This window comes from Schistocerca gregaria, chromosome 3 (assembly GCF_023897955.1).
Source record: "Schistocerca gregaria isolate iqSchGreg1 chromosome 3, iqSchGreg1.2, whole genome shotgun sequence".
Lineage (NCBI taxonomy): Eukaryota > Metazoa > Arthropoda > Insecta > Orthoptera > Acrididae > Schistocerca > Schistocerca gregaria.
Window position 1 is genome coordinate 287,105,930 of NC_064922.1, and position 21,792 is coordinate 287,127,721.

At 37.4% G+C, this 21,792-nt stretch overlaps 1 protein-coding gene across 3 annotated transcripts in view; it reads left to right on the forward strand.

The window, feature by feature from the left end:
- The window catches only part of LOC126353764 (uncharacterized), a 254,317-nt gene that overhangs the window by 177,214 nt on the left and 55,311 nt on the right, over nucleotides 1–21,792 (forward strand). For all 3 annotated transcript variants that reach the window (XM_050002844.1, XM_050002842.1, XM_050002845.1), the window contains exons 8-11: nucleotides 4,360–4,504; nucleotides 4,582–4,806; nucleotides 15,951–16,090; nucleotides 21,177–21,309. In XM_050002844.1, the coding sequence (XP_049858801.1) occupies nucleotides 4,360–4,504; nucleotides 4,582–4,806; nucleotides 15,951–16,090; nucleotides 21,177–21,309 (643 nt within the window). The remainder of the gene's footprint in view (nucleotides 1–4,359; nucleotides 4,505–4,581; nucleotides 4,807–15,950; nucleotides 16,091–21,176; nucleotides 21,310–21,792) is intronic.

The following is a 21,792-nucleotide window of genomic DNA, read 5'->3' on the forward strand; positions in this document are numbered from 1 at the left end:
TATGGTGTGGCTGCAGTGGTGAAGATGGTGGATTTACAGATGAAAGAAGCCACAGCCCAGGTTGTTACAGCTGGTGTTTCTTGTGAAGTTGCCACAGCATTCCAAAGTGATGTAGCTACCAATACCACCTGGCACATATGTTTTGCATGGGTTCCAGGATCTGGCCTGGACTCTACCCAAATGTATGTGCCTACACCAAGACACTCACATGGAGTGGCATGGCAGTCTTCTTTGTGTTCCGATGGTGTACACAGGTAATTCAGAAGCAAGGGTGCCCATTAAGGATCTTGACCACTGAAGTTCATGGACCTGTAAGAAATTAACAAGGTGTTTAGCACTGAAGCCAATTTTGTATACCCTAAAGCTTCCTGTTTTTGCAGGTGTTAACAGTTCATACTGTGAGCCAATTTGAGGCTGGATAGAAAGGGGCTGTGGTAAGATGGTGACCTTCGGAAATCGTCTTCCATGAATTAGGGATTACTGTCAGTCACCAGCATGTGGGGTGCAATCTCCATTCCAAAGACTCCACCATGGCTACTATTGTTATCAACTAAAGGCATACAACATACAGGAAGTGGGGAAAAAAGTCCATGACAATTAAACATATGTCTCCCGGCAAAGAGCCCATGAAATTGGCATGAACCTGGTTCCAGGGCTGTGTCAGTGCGGTTACAGCCAGAACACTGTGGTAGTGTCAGTCAGTGTGCCTGACAAACATCACCTGTGTAACATTACGTCCATAGATATATCATTGTGTTAGTTGCTTTATCATGCAAATCCCTCACTCGAACTGATACATAAGCCGAAGCAACCAATATTGCAGAGAGGGCAATGTCACTGACTGGCATAGTTTGGTATCTTCTGTAAGGAGCACCACATGTTGCTGGAGCTGAATTTGGTGCCACCAATGCAAAAGTCATTAAGGCCAGATGACTCAACTCTAGAGGCCTTGGAAGGCCAACCGGAGTGGACTTATTACAGGATCTGTTGAAGAAGTGGGTCGAACTGAGACATTGTAGCATGATTCATCTAGCTGGGTATCTGATGGGAAAGAGACTGTTTCTGGGCAGTCAAATTCAGGATCCACACTTACTATGAGGTGAAACAGCATATCCACATTAGAATGCTAAGTGAATTGTGACAATAAACAGAATATTCGAAATTTGCAAAATAGAAAACCCAACAACAAAGGCTATGTGCTGTGTGCTCTGACAATGTGACCCTTGGTTACTAAAAATGACATGAGCAGCTCATGGTTGGTGATAAGATAATACCTGTGACAATACGAAATCTTCAAAATATATGGACACCAAAAATGATGGCCAGTGCTTCCGTTTTGTTTTGAGAGTAATGCACCTGAGCTTGAGTAAGTACCTTTGACATAAATACAATTGGCCTTTCCATTCCATTCTCTAATTTATGAATCAGAACCTCCCTTAATCTGTGTGGAGATGCACCTAGGGCCAACACTAATGGCAAATGGGACTTGTAAGTCACAAGACTGGAAGGTTGATTGGAAGAGTTCAACTTCTGAAAAGCATGATTGCACTCTTCAGACCATTGGAAAGGTACAATTTTTATGTAGACAGTTGAATGGACATGATATGGAGGTTGCCTGGGGAATAAATTACACATAGTCATTCACTTTTCCTAGCAATACTTGGAGATTCTTAAAGGATTTAAGCACAGGCATATTCTGAATACCTTCGACATATTCTGTGGCAGGCTGAAAGCGTTTTCCATTGAGGGTACAACTTTTATAAGTGACTAAAGCCTGAAAGAAGGCATGTTTTACAAGTTATATGTAAATAATATCTGTGTAAGGATTGCAAGAACCAAGCAGAGATTGCACAGCATCCATGGTATGACCAATGACGAGAATTTCACCAAGGTTATTGACACAGTATGGAATGTTGGCAGTAGTCTGTTCAAGGAAACTCAGGAAAATTGTGTGGGCACTAGCCATGTCAAAAGGCATCCTTATATATTAATATAGGGCGTACACGTGAACAAGGAAAAAAAATTCCCAGATTTCCCGGTCGTATGTGAAATGCCATATTATTCACAACATTTCAGCCAGGGAGGGGCCAGACTGTCTTCAGATTTGTATGAGGACTTCCTCATCACTAGTGCTGTAACCCTCACTTTGGGTCACAATGTTTATTAACTTAAACAACTTCTCTAACATTTGACTGTCCATGAATCAAAGCAGAAACAGTTCTTGGAAGGATATTCGTCAGAGTCACAAGAGAAACTGTTAGGAGACTGCTCTAGAGTAGAAGGACGACATCCCAGTGTGTCTAGCTGGTTAACATGTATTTCATAAGCAAAGTTCCACATAGACAAGAGATGGTTGAAACCACAAGTTCAGGATCCCTTGCACCAAGCACATGATAAACAATCAGCACTGCAAGTCTGCTTACGAAGGTGGTTGTATAGTAGCAAATTGAGGCTAAATGGCCTCTTATTTGGCCCACTCTGAACACTCATGTGAGCATCCTATTGGCGATGTTACAAGTAGCAGTACATTTGTGTGATTAATTTGCACATCTGGCAAGGTTACTGAGTGGTTGACTGTTTCATACTTGTAACAGAAATGTATATGAATTAAGGTAAAATGAAGGAGCAAAGGAAAAATAATTCTGTTTTTATCATAATGGGAGATATTAAACACATCAATCAATTTAAACAGTTATATACATGGTTTATGTGAGTTATTGTTGTTTCATCCACTATATTTGCTCTCACTTCTAAACATGTTTAAGTGTCCTTGCATAAGTGTCCTTTGTTTTCTTGATGTGAGCAGTTTCTTTTTTGTTACCATGGTCAGCTGACTTAACTTTGTGATAATTTCCAGTTCTTGATTTTCTGTTAATGTATATCTCTTTTCGGTAAATCTCATTCCATCATGCAACTCAAATTTCAATCATCATCCACTTTTTTTATTATCAGAACTTGTTTCAGGACTGTGATTGTCAGACTGTATGGCCAAAGGACTTTTTATTATGATTTTTGTTGCCTTTCCCAACTTGATAAGAACTTTATAAATCTTCCTGAACTTTAATACTCTTTGTTTTTCTTCTAAAGATCCCAAAATCTTTTCCCAGCTCTTCATTTGAGCTTCTTAAGTCTTTTCTTAAAAATCTTGTATCTTGATTTTAAAAATTCTTATGTAATCAAAGCAGAAACAGGTGTTGGAAGAATATTCATCAGAGTCACAAGAGGAACCCTTAGGAGACTGCTCTAGAGTAGAAGGATGATGTCCCAATGTGCCTAGCTGGTTAACATGTATTTCATAAGCAAAGTTCCACATAGGCAAGAGATGTCATCAGGTTGTCTCTTATCTTGGCTCCACTGCATAGTGCATTCTAATTATATTTAGTGAGCATCTTTAAAGAGAGTGATTTAGTTATACTTACTCACTTAATCATACATTATTTCTTGGGATTAATGTTGTTCAGCCACTGTTCTGGGAGCTGAAGGTTCTGATGCTATTAATGTCACACTCACTGTTTTATTTGTTGTTGGAGTATTCTCAATATTGGCCACGTATTCCTGCACTTGTTATTCACTCATTCCAATTGAAGTTTTGATTTCTGTTTTACCCCCTTGTCAAGATAGTTATTTAATCTGTTGTTCAGTTACCCTAGCTGAATGTGATAGGACTGCAAGGTCATTCACAAATGCTAAACAATGTCTGCACATTCTGACTTTGTGTCCCTTGAATCCAACTCAGTTTTAGTACTTTTTTTCTTAAAGGGTTTTTCCTAACTCCAGCATTGTTGCATTATTTTCAAAGTAGTAGAATATTTTTGTGCTATGCACTGAAGATATCTTTGTCCATGTTGTATCTAATAATTTGCTAAGCAAATAGAGAAAAACTGAGGAATAAATATTTTACTACAAAGTAAATACTAATCTCTTCTTATATGCTGAAATATTTGGGACTCCAATATTTATTTAACAGGGAAATTTTGGAAGGCCAGTGCAAAAATTCCTTTTCAGTTCCTAGGAAGCTAAGTGCACCAAATATTTTTAGTTTTGCTATGAATTCTGCATAATTAACCTTTCCTTGACCTGTTTACTAAACTTACCATCTCAGCTTCTCTTTTCTTTGGGTCTCAGTCAAAGAAGGTTGTTATTAGAAGCTAAATCTTAATTTAGATTTTTTAAAATAGTGATACTGTTCAGATTCTTCAGTTCTTCTGTTACTGAGGGACAGGTACTGTCAATATCTAATAATTTGGGTTTTGTATTTATATGGTTGCAAATATAAACCAATGTTGTACATTTATGCTGGCTTTTGAACATGACTTTTTAATGTCTTTAGCTTTTGAAATCCATGGACTTTTTTTTCAGAGGGAACTATCGTTCTCTTTGGGTTGGTGTAATGTGGGCTTTACCTTCGGGGACTGGTGTTGCCTTAGCATTACTTCAAGGCAGTGCTGGACCACTGATTGGTGTTGCCATTTCTGCATCCTTGCTGCCACCAGCTGTAAATTGTGTAGGTATTTTTTTCCTGCTATGTACTCTTGCATTGAATTATTAGACAACATACATAATCTATTTTTTTTATTCTAGGGCATTATGTGGGCTCTAGCATGTACTGTGGTGAACGATAAAAATTACACAGTGCTAGTTCTCCAGGGTGAAGACCCATCCCAGCCCAACTTCACATCAGGATATGAACCAATATATTACCCTGACAGCAAAGCAAAAGAACTATCTGTCATGGGAATTATTAGTCTGTGTCTCACTTTAATCAACATTTGTTGCATATTTATCTGTGCAATACTTGTTCTGAAGGTGAGTTCATCGTTCAGATTAAATTTGTCCCTCGTTATGTCATACATAGAGATATTCAGTTTTCTGTATATTAATTATAAGCCTTTATATATCATAGGCCTACTCTTCTCCAGCTTTTGAATGGGCTTACCATATTTTTTTGGGTCCTACCCAGGACATATTACCATATTTTTGAAAGTACTAAAAGTCTTAATAGTCTACTACAACATTACTCTTTATTTATTCAGTTCCATTTTTCACTAGACACAGCTATTTCAGAAATGATTTGTTTGTATTAATTACATAATTAAAGTCACAATTTGAAAGTTCTTAATTAATTTTAAAATTTAGCAGATGATTAACAATAGATACTGAAAGTGTACCCATTATTACAAACCAAATGTTCTTCACATTTGAAAAAACTCTCTAAACTAGAAAAGATATACTAGGCAAAGATGTCACAAGCTGAACCATTTTAGAAATATTGCAACATGATATACCAGTCTTTTGGAACATCTTAAAAACTGATTTCAAATTTTCAGAATTGATTTGCTTTTCAGAACTTGAAAAACAGTCTACCATTTGGTTTATAATTACCTGGTCCAAAAATGTGCATTCCTCAATATTTATGGAATCTTTTACAATTTTGTTAACAAGCTGTACACTTTCTTCTAAATTAGACCATATAATTTCAGTTAATAGATTTATCTACTGAAACTTTCTAACTTTAACAAAACTCATGAGTAGTGGGTACTAGGATTATGAAAACTGTCTACACTTGAGAATAATTTTTGTTCCTGAACGTCAACAATGTAGGAAAAGGCAGATTGCTACTTAGGATAAAGAAGACAGGTCAACTTGGAAACAGACACTGTGAAGAGACACTCACATATGGCTTTCAGCTACAGCTTTCCTCAGTAAAACACACACACACACACACACACACACACACACACACACACACACAATGGTGTGTGTATGTGTGTATCTTATACTGATGAAGGCCTTGGCCGAAAGATATACGTGAATGTCTTTTAATTGTGTCTGTCTACAACATGACATGTCTTCCTACCTGGAGTTTCCATTGTTTGTTCCTGAGCACCAGTATTTTCTTTTAGAGTGCATAGAAATTCTTTGGTAGGAGATAGCATAAAACATTAAACACACATTTTCTATTGGTAAACAGGGGGCAAAAAATGAATTGAGATAAAATGATCAAAAACATGTAAATGAGTTACTTTACACATGGTAACAACATAAGCGCATTGCTCCTGTTGGCATGCTAAATGACTAAATAAAAAGCTGCAGTGGACCTGATTGTGACACCTCCCCATCCATATCAGTGCTTACTCCTGGGTTAGCTGGGAGAGGCACAGCTCTAAGAGAAGTTTTAAAAATGTGATGTCAAACAATCAGGTCTAAACTTAAAAAAGTCCTCACCGCTCAAAGTTCTCAAATGCCAGACATTTTTGCAATCCTGGAGAAATCTGCAATTTCAGACAGCACTAAAAAGCCTGAAGTGTCTGAGCTAATGCTGGACATGTGGTAAGCCTCCTTCTGAAATACACAACTTTTATTTTCACTATCCTCATTATTATCATGGTCATTTCCATATTACTAAATTTCCCTCTACTGAACTTAAGGCATGATCTAAGTATATCTTGAAGAGAGTTAATGGCATTAGGCAGCCTCTTTGCAGTGCCTTTGAGAACAAAAATTCTGAGGAAACTTCATTCACAATCTTCACTGTGGTAGCACCTTTCATATAAAATTGTTTAACAGTTTCATGGAGGTATTCAATAAACAATTATTTTTCAGACAGCTTATCTTAGATGTTGGAGCCATGTTATAGGTCTTTTGCAAATATGTAAATGAAGTGTGTGGTCATTCCTATGAGGAGATAAATATAGACTGAAAAAATTCATTTTTCATAAAAAGACACTGCCAAAGCAAGCAATGTGTTATAACAAAGGATAAAATAATAAATTAATGGTTCAATATAATAGAGGTAAACATTCCACATGGGAAAAATATATCTAAAAACAAAGATGATGTAACTTAACCAAACAAAAGTGTTGGTATGTTGATAGAGACGCTAACAAACACAAACACACACACAAAATTAAAGCTTTTGCAGTCCATGGTTGCTTCATCAGGAAAGAGGGAAGGAGAGGGAAAGACGAAAGGATGTGGTTTTTAAGGGAGGGTAAGGAGTCATTCCAATCCCGGGAGTGGAAAGACTTACCTTAGGGGGAAAAAGGGACAGGTATACACTCGCGCCTACACACATATCCATCCGGAAATATACAGACACAAGCAGACATATGTAAAGGCCTTTCGTCTTTCCCTCTCCTTCCCTCTTTCCTGATGAAGCAACCATGGGTTGTGAAAGCTTGAATTGTGTGTGTGTGTTTGTTAGTGTCTCTATCAACATACCAACACTTTCATTTGGTATGTTACTTCATCTTTGTTTTTAGATATAAATTAATGGTTCTCATTACATGAATACATAACTGGGTGAATCATATATCATTGCAAAATGTGGAAACATTTATTTAACAAGAAGATAGAGTGGCTGGCCAGTAGTTATTTCCAGGAGCAAAAATTTAGTACTGCCAATAAAAACATATAAAACAAAAAAACAAATATTGAAAGCTTTTGGAATGTTTTACATCTTCCTTAAATGAGGGCAAGGTTCAGAAGAAAATACCTATTCTGAGGACACAAGCAAACATTAAGGGAACAGCTAGAGAGAGAATAGGAGATCAAAGGTAGATACTATGCCAGCTTCAGCTCAAACATGATAGAAGGGACACAATAAGAAGTAAAGGTGAAGGATAGTGAAAAGTTACTGAATAAACAACAAAAATCTGCCTTCAGAAAATTGTGAGTTTCCTTCCAATTCTTAGTGAAATTATTCATTTCTCTTCCTCTGTAATGCATCTTCATTTCTCATTCTGTGGTCTCTAAACTGAATCTGGCATGGTGCTTACCTTTGAACTTCTACCTTTCTGAAAACTCATGTGGTCTCTATACTACATGCATGGAGAACTCTGGTCTTGGAGTGTAGAACTTCCTGCATTTGTGTAACTTCCTGTTGTTTGCTTCATACACCATATTGCAACTAGGCAAAAACTTTTGATTGTTCTGCATATGATGAGAATTACTTACTTATTTCTTGTTACAAACCTTATGCCATTTGAAGTCTTACTGTCTTGTTTGATGCCTATAAAGTTTCAAGGGACTTTTTCCTCACTTTACTTCTTTTTGATCTATATCAAGAACTTCAGACAGTTTTAAAATTAGTGTCACAACTCAGATGAGTTTAATGTTCACTTCATGTTTCTTCTTTGTAACCATTTTGGGTGTAATATTTTCAATTTGTGATGTAATATTTGTAAGGTAATATTATAGGTTTTACAACACAGATCAGTAAGCTTCACATTCTGTATTTGGTTTCATATTGTTCATAAGTGACAAAGACAGATTAACATGTTTGTGTAGTGATTATTGTTGAACACCACCTGTCTGTTGAACACTGACTGACTTCATAGTGCTGAACGCAAGATGTGTAGTGTCCATCAGTGTAATGAAGTAGATGATACATCAAACATTGTAGAATGATTAAAGCGTAAATGTGTTTATCTACAGTGTATTCAGCATAAAGCGCACGTAACTATGTATAATGTAGTCTCTCTCTCTCTCTCTCTCTCTCTCTCTCTCTCTCTCTCTCTCTCTCTCTCTCTCTCTCTCTCTCCCTCCCTCTCCCCCCCCCCCCCCATCCCACCCCCTCTCATTTTTCCACTAGTAGTAGTTATCAGTCTTCACTAGAGCAATAGCATTGTGCTAGGTTTGAAAAGTTCTCACCGGCATCATGTTAGGTTTGTAAGATCTTGTTGCTCTGTCATCTTTATGCTTGGTGTAAGAGTAGACTGGCAGTAATCTGAATGTAATCTGAGGCTGAGCTCTTAGTGCAGTGATTGGAGACATATGTAGTGCTACCTGACAGCGTATAGTGAGAGCTCTATAACAGCAGCTTGCTATGGCTCATTTGAATGATTATTCTACAGAGATATGAGTGAAGCACATTGCACTGTTTCCAGTTGATGAAGGCACTGCTGATACCGCACAATGTGCTGCATTGAAGTTACTGGCTCAGAACTGACATAGAAGATCACAATTTTGCTACTGGGGTGTGACTGACTGCAACTTTGTGCTTGACACCTGTTTACAAACATGCAGACATTAAAATACTAGCCTTTTCCTTGTGGCTTTATCTGCAAATGTGTTCGACATATATATAGTTCAAATGTACTCCTTCCCCTCTCTGTGTCCACTTCTTCCTTGCTTTCTCTGTCCACCTTCTCCTCCCACTTCTGTCTGTCTCCTCTTCCCCATACTCTCAGTCTCTTCCCCCTCTCTATGTCCATTTTCTCCATCCCCTCTCTCTTCGTCTATTTCCTCCATCCCCTCTCTCTTCCCATTTACAACTCCCCCTCTTCCTTTTTCACCAGACCACCACCCCTGTACATCTATTTCCCTTTGTACATTTCTTCCTCCACCTCAATCTGTCCATCCCCTCCTCTATACTTCTCACCATGTCCCCAGCCATGCTCATAGGCCCCTGCAACACAATTCAGTAATGCAGGCCAGACTAGTCCCACAACACGCCTGTCAGGCAGGTTAGGCTACATATTGGGGCCTGCAAAATTGTTTCTTTCCCCAGATGCAGGCTGCCCTGTGAAGCCGGTTGGCAGGCCGATACTGTTCCCACACAGCAAGCCTGTTATGAGGGGCAGCCTGCATGCCAGTGGCTGAATTTTTGTTTTCATATCACTGCACCTGTTGGAGTTAGGAGATTATAAACCCCATATTGCTTGTAACTGTAAGGACTGCTGTTTCTCTTGCAAATTTGGTTGAAATCAATTAAGGTTTTTGGGAGGAGATCCTGGAAAGCTATTAAATTTTTAATCTAAAAGGCAGAAAAATTAAAATGTAAAAACATGCAATTGTTAATGAACTTTTTAACCAAAAGCTTTATGACTGCAAAATGGCAGAATAATAGGTACTGTTTCACAAGAGAGAAGCTTTTAGGTACATTGGGATTTTCAAACCATGTCAAGAATTTAATGAAAGTTATATTTTCTAACTGGCATATTTTGTTAACTGACATGTTATTTTAGGAATGTTGCATCTTTTGGAAGCAGAAAAATTGAGGCTGCAAAACTGTAATACTGGATTTTGGAAAGAATTACACTAGACTCTCGCTAATCTGGCCCTCACTAGTCCGGCCTCTCAGTAATCCGGCGCACATTCAAAAACATGTACACAATGAATTATCATGTGCAACAATGCTTAGTTAAACAATGCTTTATATGCTGTATTTGAAATTGTAGCTTTCTTTACAGTTTGGAATTACGTCTTCTAAAAGGAAACACGTTATGCTAGACCTCAAGCAGAAACTTGAAATTTTAGATAAGTTAAATTGAGGTTCTTCGCAGGAAGCCCTTGCTGCTGAGTTCAGTGTTGGATGAGCAACTATTTATGATGTCAAAAAGAAAGATGTTATTCGACAGTACTCAGTACAAATGGATAGTGACTTGGGAAAATGGAAGACTATGCAAAAGAGTGAGAATGAAGAACTGGACATAGCTAGCTGTTTATAGATGGTTCATACAACAATGCAGTAAAGGAATTCCAGTCACTGGCCTGATTATAAAGGAAAAAGCAGCTACATGTTACAAATGACTTGGTAGTAGTAACTTGTTTGCAGCGAGAGAAGGTTGGCTATCAAACTGGAGAAAACAACATGGCATTTGGCAGCTGACAGTCTCCGGGGAAAGTCACTCAGCTAATGATAAGGATGCTGATGAGTTTGTAACCAAGATACAGAAGATAATAGAGGAACAAGATTTAACTGCTGATGCCTTATATAATGCTGATGGGACAGGAATCTTTTACAAGATGCTTCCTTCAAAAATATTAGCTGCCAAGAACAAGAAGGAAGCCCATGGTTACAAGCAACAGAAACAGCGTGTGTTGTAATCTAAATGGGAGTCATAAACTACTGCTTGTGGTGATTAGAGAACTCCAACATCCACGTTGTTTTCAACACACTGACATAAATACTCTACCAGTGCCATATTGCACTCAGAAGAAAGCATGGATGGACAGACAAATATTCTCTCAGTGGTTCCATGAAACATTTGTACCAGCAGTGAGAAAAGAGCTATGGAAGGAAAAGCTTCCACAGAAAGCTATCCTTATAATTGACAATGCTCCCAGTCATCCTTCAGATGTTCTCTAAAGTCTGATGGTATACATGTACAAGCACGCTTGCTCCCACCCAATATGACAGCCCTAATTTGCCCCATGGACCAGGGAATTTTGGACTCAATTAAACGTCATTATCGACATATATGTGATGTTGTTTTCCAAGCAGCCAAAGCATGGGATGAAGTGGAGAGTGCTACCATAATGAAGAGCTGGAGTAAATTGTGGCTGTCCATTGATGCTGAGTTGAACTCCGTAGTGAGTGACAACAATGAGCCAGTCAATTTGGAATTGTCAGTCACTTTGTACACTGACATGTTCTACAACCTTCCATAAGGAGAAGAAATTGATGATGAAGATGTTACTATGTGACTGAATGAGGTGTACTGTATATGGTCAGGGAAGGGGGGAGAAGGTTGTTACATATGCCTTGTGACGAAGGTGTGCAGGAGGTTGAGCAGTCAGGACTTGAGAGTGGGCATCCAGGGCTGCCATTAAATGACATAACTGGAAATTAGGTACAATAAAGAGCATGTATTTCAGTGTATGGCATAGAGGTGTGTACCTAGGTTCAGAAGTTACTAGTTTTAGGCCAGTCTAGGAGGTCAAACAATTAATTGATATGGGCAATGAAAGGAGAAGTGGTTCATGTTGACTTATGTTGAAGGCTGGTGATGAAAAACAGAGCCAGAGGCTCTGCCTTCTGAAAGGATGTCTGTTCTGCACGAGGTCTGGATTACATGAGAGAGAGAGAGACAACTGTGTTCCGCACTGCAGAACACTCTAGCATCCACATACATGACCTGTATCCCATGCATGCTACTGGCTAAATCAATGGCATGAATTCGCTAGCAGTTTCAGCAGAGGTCTCAGGGCACCTCTTGTCAGCAGCTTTAACTGAATAGAACTGCCTCGGTTTTGAAAGACAGGCAACTTGTGTCATGTAGGCACAGCATAAGTTGCTCTAGGAGTAAACTTGTAAAGATTTGATTGGGCCTCTGAAATAAATTTTTTAAACCAATTCCCTAAAATATTCCTTGACTGGCTGCCACCATGTACAGAGGAAAACTGTTATATGGACCACACTTTAACAGACAAAGGAATAATCAAAAGTGTGCAAGAAAGTAATGATGAAAGTGATGAAGAAGAGGACACAGGAGGAGAGAGCATGAAGATCTCAGACTACTGGTGCTGAAGCTGCCAAGTTCTTCCGGGAGTACATTATGCAACAACCAGATATGTGCAGTACTGATGTAGTGCTTGTAAAGCAGTTGGTTAAAAATTAGGGACATGTTTCATAGTGACTGATACAACTGTATAATTATGTCCTGTATACACTCAAGGACTAAGTTTTCTTTGAAAATTAATGTATTTTTGGATTTAATAAAGTATACTCTATGTTTTAAAACTGTATCCTTTGGTTTAATAAAGTACAGTACACTGTGTCCCCCATGTTTTCAAAATAAATAAGAAACAAAATAAAAGAATATATTTCAGACACTCAATAATCTGGCACTTCCACTAATCTGGCACCCATATGTGCCAGGAATGGCTGGATTAGTTAGAGTCTAGTGTACATTTTAAATTTCGAATACAAATAAGTCTTGAAGTATTATGTTTTCTGAAAAATAAAATTATTTGTTTGAAAGGGGAGAATAAGGGCATTTAAATAAATTATCAAAAAGCAAAAGCAAACAGTTACTAGCAGGGTTGAGTTTTGATGTGCACATGGTTTACAGGTATCATAATTTTAGAATTTCTGTAAATAAAGTATTTCTACATTAGATGCCCACAAAGAACCAGAGTAATTCCTTTCTCCACATAAGCTGAGAATGTTACATTTTCTCTTGTTTTCTGAAAATGGTAGCAGGAAAACATTATTAACTTATTTAATTATGGTTATGAAAGCACATTCAGTGTAGTTAATTAACAAGTATGTGCAATTCTACTCCTGAAATCCATTTGCTATCACATTGTACATGTATGTCTGTTGTCAAAAAAGACCAAATTTAGTATCCAAGGGAGGTGATTATCCTTCTGAAAACATGACATGTCGTGTTGAGAGAAATACATTGTACATTTGAAGCACATATTTCTATATCACAAAGTGGGATCAAAAGTGGTGGTAGGCAATACATCCCTTCAGACATGAAATACATAAAAATGTTCTTCACTTTGCATTCAGAATTAGAATCCCATGTGTAATACAAGTTTCTCCTTAAGAAATACTTTCATATCAAGAACCATGCCATATTGGAGCAAATGATGTCAAATATGTTCAAGGTAACACTGCTTTGTTAGGAGTGGTTGACTTTCCAAATTACATGGGCATAAAGTTTCGGGTAATATAGTATCTATTTTATCGATTTGTGCTGCATCTCATAGTGGTGTTTTGCATGACAACGGGGTTGGTGATTAAAGCATGTGTGGAAATAAAGCAGAAACAGTTTTCTGGTCAACCTGCCAATGTACAGATCACAATCAAGTATTGAAATGATGCAGCAGAACTGGTAGCAATTCTTGCACTAATTTTGAAACAGTTCATTATGTTCTTCTCCATAAATATGAAGTATCTGATGTAAAAAATTGACATGAGCTCAGACTTGGAAACTATTCTCTTTTGTGTTGTAGTGACACTTAGTTTCTCACCTAACCACAATATACTGACCATAAAGTACAAGCACATTTGGTCATGATGCTCAGACAACCAGAGGGAGGCATGCAGCTTTGGTGGAGATCACAGCACCTTCCCCTCCATATTTGTATCCTCTGCCCCTCAACTTGTATCCTCTGCCCCTCAACTTGGGGTCTGAGTTAGCTGCCCATCCTTCCAACTTCCCCCACCCAATCCTTCTTTTTACCCTAATGGTGGAAGTAAAAAATTCTGAAAGTCTGGAGTAGTTTCTTCTATTTTTAAGTAATTAGCAGTACTTGAAGATTTGTATTCTGAAAATAAGTACTGACCAGTCATTGTGTCTCCACATAATATAACAGTTTCTTAATTTCATTTTCATGATGATGTAGCAGAAAATTATTTTGTAGGACAAAAAGTAAATAACAGAGTAGTTCAACATTTGATGATCCAAAGAACTATGATAACTATTGTACCCTTATAAGCAACTCTGCAGTGACCCTGTTGTGTAGTTTGTTAATCTGTCATCTTTACATCATAATACTTGTTGTCGTGTTTCCTTCACACTGCATGTGCTAGTAGTCTGGCAGCCAGGACCAAGAAATGCACTTGACATATTTGCATTCTTTATTCATGCAACAGTGATAGGTAGTCAATTTCTCATGCAGGCAGCAATGTTACTGCATACCGTTACTCATCTCAAAAAGTGTTTATTATTAATTGTCATTTTATTTGAGTTGAGTGTATTGCTGTACAAACATTGTTTTATGCTGTGAAGTAATACATATTGAAGTACTATGCTAAGTATTGTATTTCCCAGACATATATAGCTTGAAACTGAGCTTTAAAATCTGCATGTACAACATAGAATGAATGAGGCAGAAAAAATTATGGTAATGATCCTATGAAAAAAGTGGATTTCTGTACAAGTATACTTTATCTTGTGTGTAGACCATAGCAGATATCGTAATATGAAATGTCATTACCTGATACTTTAATAGTAAGGTGAGTAATCTGTCATATGTATAAGAAACATTGATGATCTCTATTACCAAGGGATGAACTCTCTTCTTAAAATTTGAGTGTGAACAGGTAAACATAGTTTAGAATGAACTGTTCAAAGGTACGTGTTTTGAGTAATTTGCATCAAAGATTAACATGAACAGAGCAGTTGTGTAAGCACCATGGGAAAAATAATATCAAATAACTGCCAAGGAGATGGGTGGACATGAAAATAGTTTGAAAGCTTGGTGCTTGAAGAGAAAAAGAAGATAAAGGAACAATGTTTTGTTTCTGAGAAGCAATGAATCTGTTTTTAAAAATGATCAAATTTCAATCTACAAGATTCCAGAAAGGTACATATAGATTTAGTCTAATGAGATAAGCTCATGTTAAGGTTGTTCTGGTATGCCTTACATTATTACAGAACACAGTTTCAGCTAGAGACTTTTAGCTGGGTTGAATATACAGAATGGTTGGAATTGGATACAGATGAGTGTAGTAATGCTTTCATGGCTGTCACTTAGCCTGTTCATTTTGCCTTCACATCAGTACAGATATTTGGATAATTTTCCTCTGCCAGTACATGCCTTTTGCTCAGTGGATACTTCATAATCATCCATACCAACGAAACATTTCCTGATCCACTTCCTGTAGGTGACACTCTTGAGTAGGTATGTTGGCCTCTGCATCATAGGGGAAGTGGCCTGCAATGCAACGTGCCATATGCATGATGAAAAGAAGATGACTTAATTGCTGTATACTATTACATGGGAGTGAAAGAACATGAAATGCTCCCAGTAAAGAATTGGTTAACTCAATATATTTGTTCACTGAAACTTGTGTAAGGCTTATTTTTGCTTATAATATGTCATTACAACTGGTGTTTGTTTAATTCGTGTCATTTTGAGATGTTTCTTAGTTAATTCCAGTTTTGATAGCTCACTGTTATTATTTCCAGCTTATGGTAGCACTTATCAGAATTGTGATGTTAATATATGTGAATGAAATTAAATAGTGCACAAATCACTACACAAATTAATGTTATTCATTTAAAACTCAAATTGAGAATAATAATGATTCATAATACTATAAATATCATGGCTGCACAAAGCAAGCAAACTAAAAGATATATTTGTAATGTAATTACTTAATAAGAAGAAAATTTATTTGGTTTTTGATATATTTTTAGTATAATGCAAAGAAATGTTCACCAACTATTTTAATGCTTTGTTGGTTAGCATAAACTGTGTATCTTTAGGTGAAGGAGGTAGCTGCACCTTATACATCATCACCAGACCTGCGAAGGTTTTGGGAACATGATATACGGATGGCTAGAGACGTTAATAGAGGAACTGTGGATGGTGCAAACACAACAAATTTCAGGAATACTAACAAAGAGTGAGTATCATTTCAGTAGCGCCCTTTACTTCATTGTAAATGTAATCAGATATAGGAAGTTACCGAAGCATTAATTACCTCTTTCAGATATGAACCCATTAATCTCCAGAACCTGTTGACAGCTGCGTTAAACATTTAGTTGTTTCATCATGATAACTTCTTTGTGCCTTCTTAAGTGATCAGAATTTTTTTCAATTTTCCCCAATGACTAAGTATATTATACTTATGAGGTTTAGTTGTCAAATGAAATTATAGCACAATACAGAGTAACCTAGGAAGAATGCTCAATAGTTAGGAATGTGACAGGAAAGATCATTTGAAGCTAAAGAGTCTAGTAAACATGGGTCCTAAAATACAGGGCGTTTCAAAATTAACATACTGGTTGTAAGGTGTTGCAGCATTTATTACGTTCAACTTACAATTGTAAATAATACACGAAATGAAAGAGCAACTCAAACAGTTTTGTTTGTATACCTGTGCACAATTGGAAGAGTATGGAATGACAAAGAGTGACTGAAAAACATGTTGAATGGGTGCGAGTCTTTCACACTTAGCTCCAAGAAATATCCCTGACGATAGTTTATGGGTTTTCCTTTTTTGGTGAAACAACTGCGACTGATGTTTTTTATCTTGCTACAGTTATGGCCCATGCCTCAGTGGGAAGAAGCTGAACAACACATCTTTATTTGGGAGCAAGATGCCTCACTGGCATAACTCAGTATGCGACCGGTTTAACAACGTTGTATCCGACTAGTGGATTGGGCGCAAGGGGCCAGTTGACACAGCATTTTATGCATGACCTCCAGCTTCACACACAATCTGATGTGATCATGTGCATGTGCCTCTGATACTAGCTGATCTATCTGACTTCAGAAAGAGTGTTATTGCAACAGTTACTCCTTACACATTGATCAAGGTTTCAGAAAAACTCGCCAGTGACTCGCTGTGTTATCAGTATTCACACTGAATAATTATAAGAAATACTGTTTGTGTTTCCCTTTCATTTGGTTTATTATTCATAAATGTAAGATGAATGTAATATGTGCTACAAAGCCTTAAAACCCGTATATTCATTTTGAAACACCCGTAAATGCCATAAGAGGTATGATTCGTTCTTCATCTTTGATACTGTGAAACAAATCATTTCTATTGCTAGCTCTTTGCTTTCCATACTTTGGGAGGAGGTATCATGGACAAAACCGAGAAAAATTTTTCAAGTAAACATTGCCTCTAAAATACATACCTCAAGAGTTATGAGTCCTTGTTCAGTAGAAGGGATTTGTTTCACTGTAGCAAAGTTGAACAAATGCTCATAGTTCTTAAGCTATGCAATTTAGTCCTCATTCTTACCGAACACATTTTTCATGGTTTGGGCCATACTATTATTTTTCAAAATATGGAAAGCAAAGAGCTTGCAGTAGAAGCAATTGGTTTCATAGTATTGAAGATGAGGAAGTGATCATAGCTCTTAAGGTATACATGATAGAGACCATGTATACTATACTTTTTTGCTGCCATATCCCTGAATATTGACCATTCCTCCCGAGACACCATGTATAAAACTAACTTGATTGTGTGTGAAACTAACACGAACCTCTGACCTCATCAAATGTTTTGTTAATATTGTCTGCTCAGTCAAGCAGAAGAATCTGTTTAGATCAAATATTCCCTCATCTCATTACAATTTATCAAATCCTAATGCTTTATAGAATCAGATCAATATCACTAAAAGTGAAACACTGCTTGGAAATTATAACAATATTTATCACGTGCATCTCTAATCTGAAAGCATGTACTTTTAACTAACTCTGGTACAAAACTGCTACTGTATTTACTGTAAGTGATCATAGTTTATGACCACTTATGCTGTAATACATCAGCCCTTATGTTTAACACATGTAAAAGATTTAATATTACAGTTTAGCAGTGTTGTGGTACAGTCACTACAATAACTGGCATGCTGTCTCCACTCTCACTGTAAAGGCAGGTTCACATCCAATGGCTAGATTTCGTTGCTTATTTGATTGCACACTAGTCTCTTTCAAGATGTTAAGCGAGGTGGTGACTTTGAATTTAAATACTGGTGATGGATGTTCCTTTAGTAATCTTTTTAACCTCTATGAGGTGTTTTTTAAAGCTTGCTTTTGTGCAGAGTGAAGTGTGATTTTGGTACAAATCTGATTTCTAGCACTTTTAGTCTTTTATTTTCATTTTTGTCTCTTATTTCTATTTTATCTTACATGTATTGTAGAGTCATATTGACTGCATATATAAGTTATTTTTTATCTTTTATTTTTTATCTTTCATTTTTTCAAGCAGTTACTTGTCATGGCATTGATTGATAGAGTTGTTGGATGTCCTCCTTGGGGATAGGGTGCCAAATTCTGTCCAATTGGCAGATTAGCAGATTGGAAGGTCCTGCCCATAATGCTCCAAACATTCTCAATTTGGGAAAAACCCGACAACCTTTCTGATCAAGATAGGGTTTGGCAATCATGAAGACAAGCAGTAAAATCTCTCACCAGTTGGTGTTGGCATTATCTTGCTGAAATGTAAGCCTAGGATGGCATACCACGAAGGGTGAAAAAACAGGACATAGACTGCTGTACTGCTGTGCTGAAGGGTGCCATGGATGACTACCGAAGGCATTCACTATGAAATGAAATGGACCCCAGACCATCACTCCTGGTTGTTGGGCCATATGCCAGGTGATGGTCAGTTTGGTATTCTACCACTATCTGAGATGTCTCCAGACACATCATTGCTGGTCATCAGGGCTCAGTTCAAATAATGACTCTGCACAGAAGTCAGTTCGACTCCATTCGGTGAGATTTCAGGCCTAACGTGCCAGACACCACCGAAAATTGGCTGGTTGGTGTACAGAGATCAATGGTAGTCAGTGCAAGGGGCACCATGATCTCAGCCCCCTATTTGTAAGCCACCTATTAATGATTCTTGTGGTTATCGAAGCACCAGTTGCATGTCAGATCGATGATAATGATCAGTCAGGGGCACGGAGTGCCTCTCTGACAATTGCTTGGTGCTCTCATTCTGTCATCTCTCTTGGATGACCGCTTCCTTCATGATGCTGTGTTTGGCCATGGGTCACCCATTCCTGCCAACATCATCAAAAAGTAACATCTCTATTATTCAAATGTCAGGTGATCTATGGAGTACTCCAACTGGCTTCTTTAGCCCATCTACACATTCTCTCCAAATTTTGAAATCTTCATGTATTCTTCATGGGCCTGTCTATGAGGCATAGATAATGGCCAACTGAATACATGAAGTGAAATTTGCAAAGACTTTATGCCCTGGTATCACCATGTCTCCTGTCTGTTGTCCTTGCCTACTGCACGCTGAAACTGTGCTGAAGCATCACACATTCACCCATCAGCAGCATTTTTGCTGATATCTGTATGAATATCAATTTGTGACCAATTTGCATAACTTCTTCATGGTGTGTCATATTATTGTCTTAGAACGTATGTTAGCACTTCTGCTTTTTTCATATTGCCAATATGCTTGTTGGAGAAACACTTTTTCATTTGTTCAGACATTAACACATTCTCTTAAACTCATTTTCCCTAGTCCCACTTTCTCTGATAAGTGAGGTATCTAAGTGTCAGCCTCTCATTCTACCTTTTCATTGACTTTATAAAAATCAACAGCTACCATCTCTTCTACACAATACAGTTCCTCCCATAAAACAAAGAATGCTCACAGAAACTGCTTATGTAGTTGTGAGTAGTATATACACACAGACTTGTCATACTGTGTTATTCTATTTCGTGAAAATTCTTGCATCATTAAAATTCTTGCATCATTACAATGAGATGGAGGGTGGCTGTGCTAGGAAAAACAGTCTGTCACCAGTGCTTTGATTACCTTTTGTCAAGTTTTGCAATGAGAGATACCCTGCACAAAATCCTCTTCACAGTCTTCGAAGTGGCTTCCTACCAACCAAATCTACATAATATCCTTATGAAACCTTGCTCCAAACCATCAGGCCATGGTTAACATTCTGAGACTAACTCTGCTGCAAGACCTGTACCGTCATGTACTTAGGTCCTGCTCTTGACAATTAATTGATTATACATTTCTGAATGAAAACCTCTAATATTCTTTTCTTACAATTGATATATGAAAGATGTAGCTACAAAAAATACCTAAATACTGTGCACTGTTTCCTAAGCATGTAAGATAAAATATTATGTTATCTGTTGCCATAATATCATAATACATGTTCATTAATTCTGCATACTTCCCTTAGTGAAACCAGATACTTCAGTACAAGTTACGGTTTATTATTTCCTTGCACTTTAGCGGAAAATAGAACCCTTCTCCTTGTAGTCAAATTTGCTCTTAAGTATGATTTTCCTTTGAACATGGACATTGTCAAAACAAACGTTAATCAGTAACAATGATTTAATTTTCTCAATTTTTGCAAGAAATTTTAATGCACTGATTTCATTCTTTTTATTTATTTATTTATTTTGCTTGTTAGAGTGAGAAAAATATATACCTGCTCATATAGTGTACTGTGCAGCACACTAACTTGCAAGACAGGAAGGTGAACCAGGTCTTGATTGAATTTGTGCAGTGGATAAATGATCATGACATTTGCAGCGGCCACCCTGAGTGTGTTTGTTAGGGTGTTTTCCACTGTCATTTATGCAAATGCTGGACTGGTCTCCAATTCCCACCTCAGAAAGTACGATACACAAACAGTCAAAATATGTTCACATATAGAAGAAAACTTACACAATCCACAGATAGTTACTGCACAATACTACCCTCCCTTAGGTTACTGACGACTGTGACATCAGGAAGGGTATCTGGCCTCAAACTTAAATAAAATAAATTTGCTAAGTCGTGAGTATAGCAGACCCTGTACAAGATGGGACTTAACACTAAGAAGAAGAAGAAGAAGAAGAAGAAGAAGAAAAAGCATGAAATAACTGTAGCAGACCACTATAAATTAACAACTTGATACAGCATTATTAGAAATGTCTTATGAGAACCTTACAGGCTAATATACCATTGACTTAAATTATCATACTGGTTAATCTAAAATTTAATACAGGTTTATGGATGGCCTTAACAAACTGCCACCAGAGAATTTGGGTGCAACACTGGAAGCGGCTGTTCGAGAAGCAATGGATGACCCTACTTTCCGCAAAGTAAAAAGACTCAGCTACTCACGAACTGCGGCAGATGTAAGTATATACTTGCAGTTCAGTCTGTTGTCATATTTAACATGTAATTTGTTGTGATGTTATCACTCCAAAGTATGTAGTGGTTGAAATGGATTAAAGAATCAAATAAAATGTCACACGTAATATAAATATAAGATTTAATTAATTCTTATAACATACATAGCAGGTTACACTTTCAGATGAGAACAAATTCTTTTGCAACAGCGTTGTTGTATAAACATTTTCAGATTTCTTGGCTTATTTATTCAAGGTAAAACCTCAAAGTTTTGGTGGTTGACTGTCAAAACTGGTACTGTGGTGGCCTTATGCAGCCCATAGATGTCTTCTAATTGGTTGGTAGTTATGTCTGCGCTGTATCATAAACAATGCTGCAAAAATCTCTGGCTCCTCTCTGCATCGAGAGCTTGCATCCATGCGATGCTAAGACTATATCCACCACCAGACTTAAAGGTTTTCTGACACATTCCTATTTATACAGCCTCT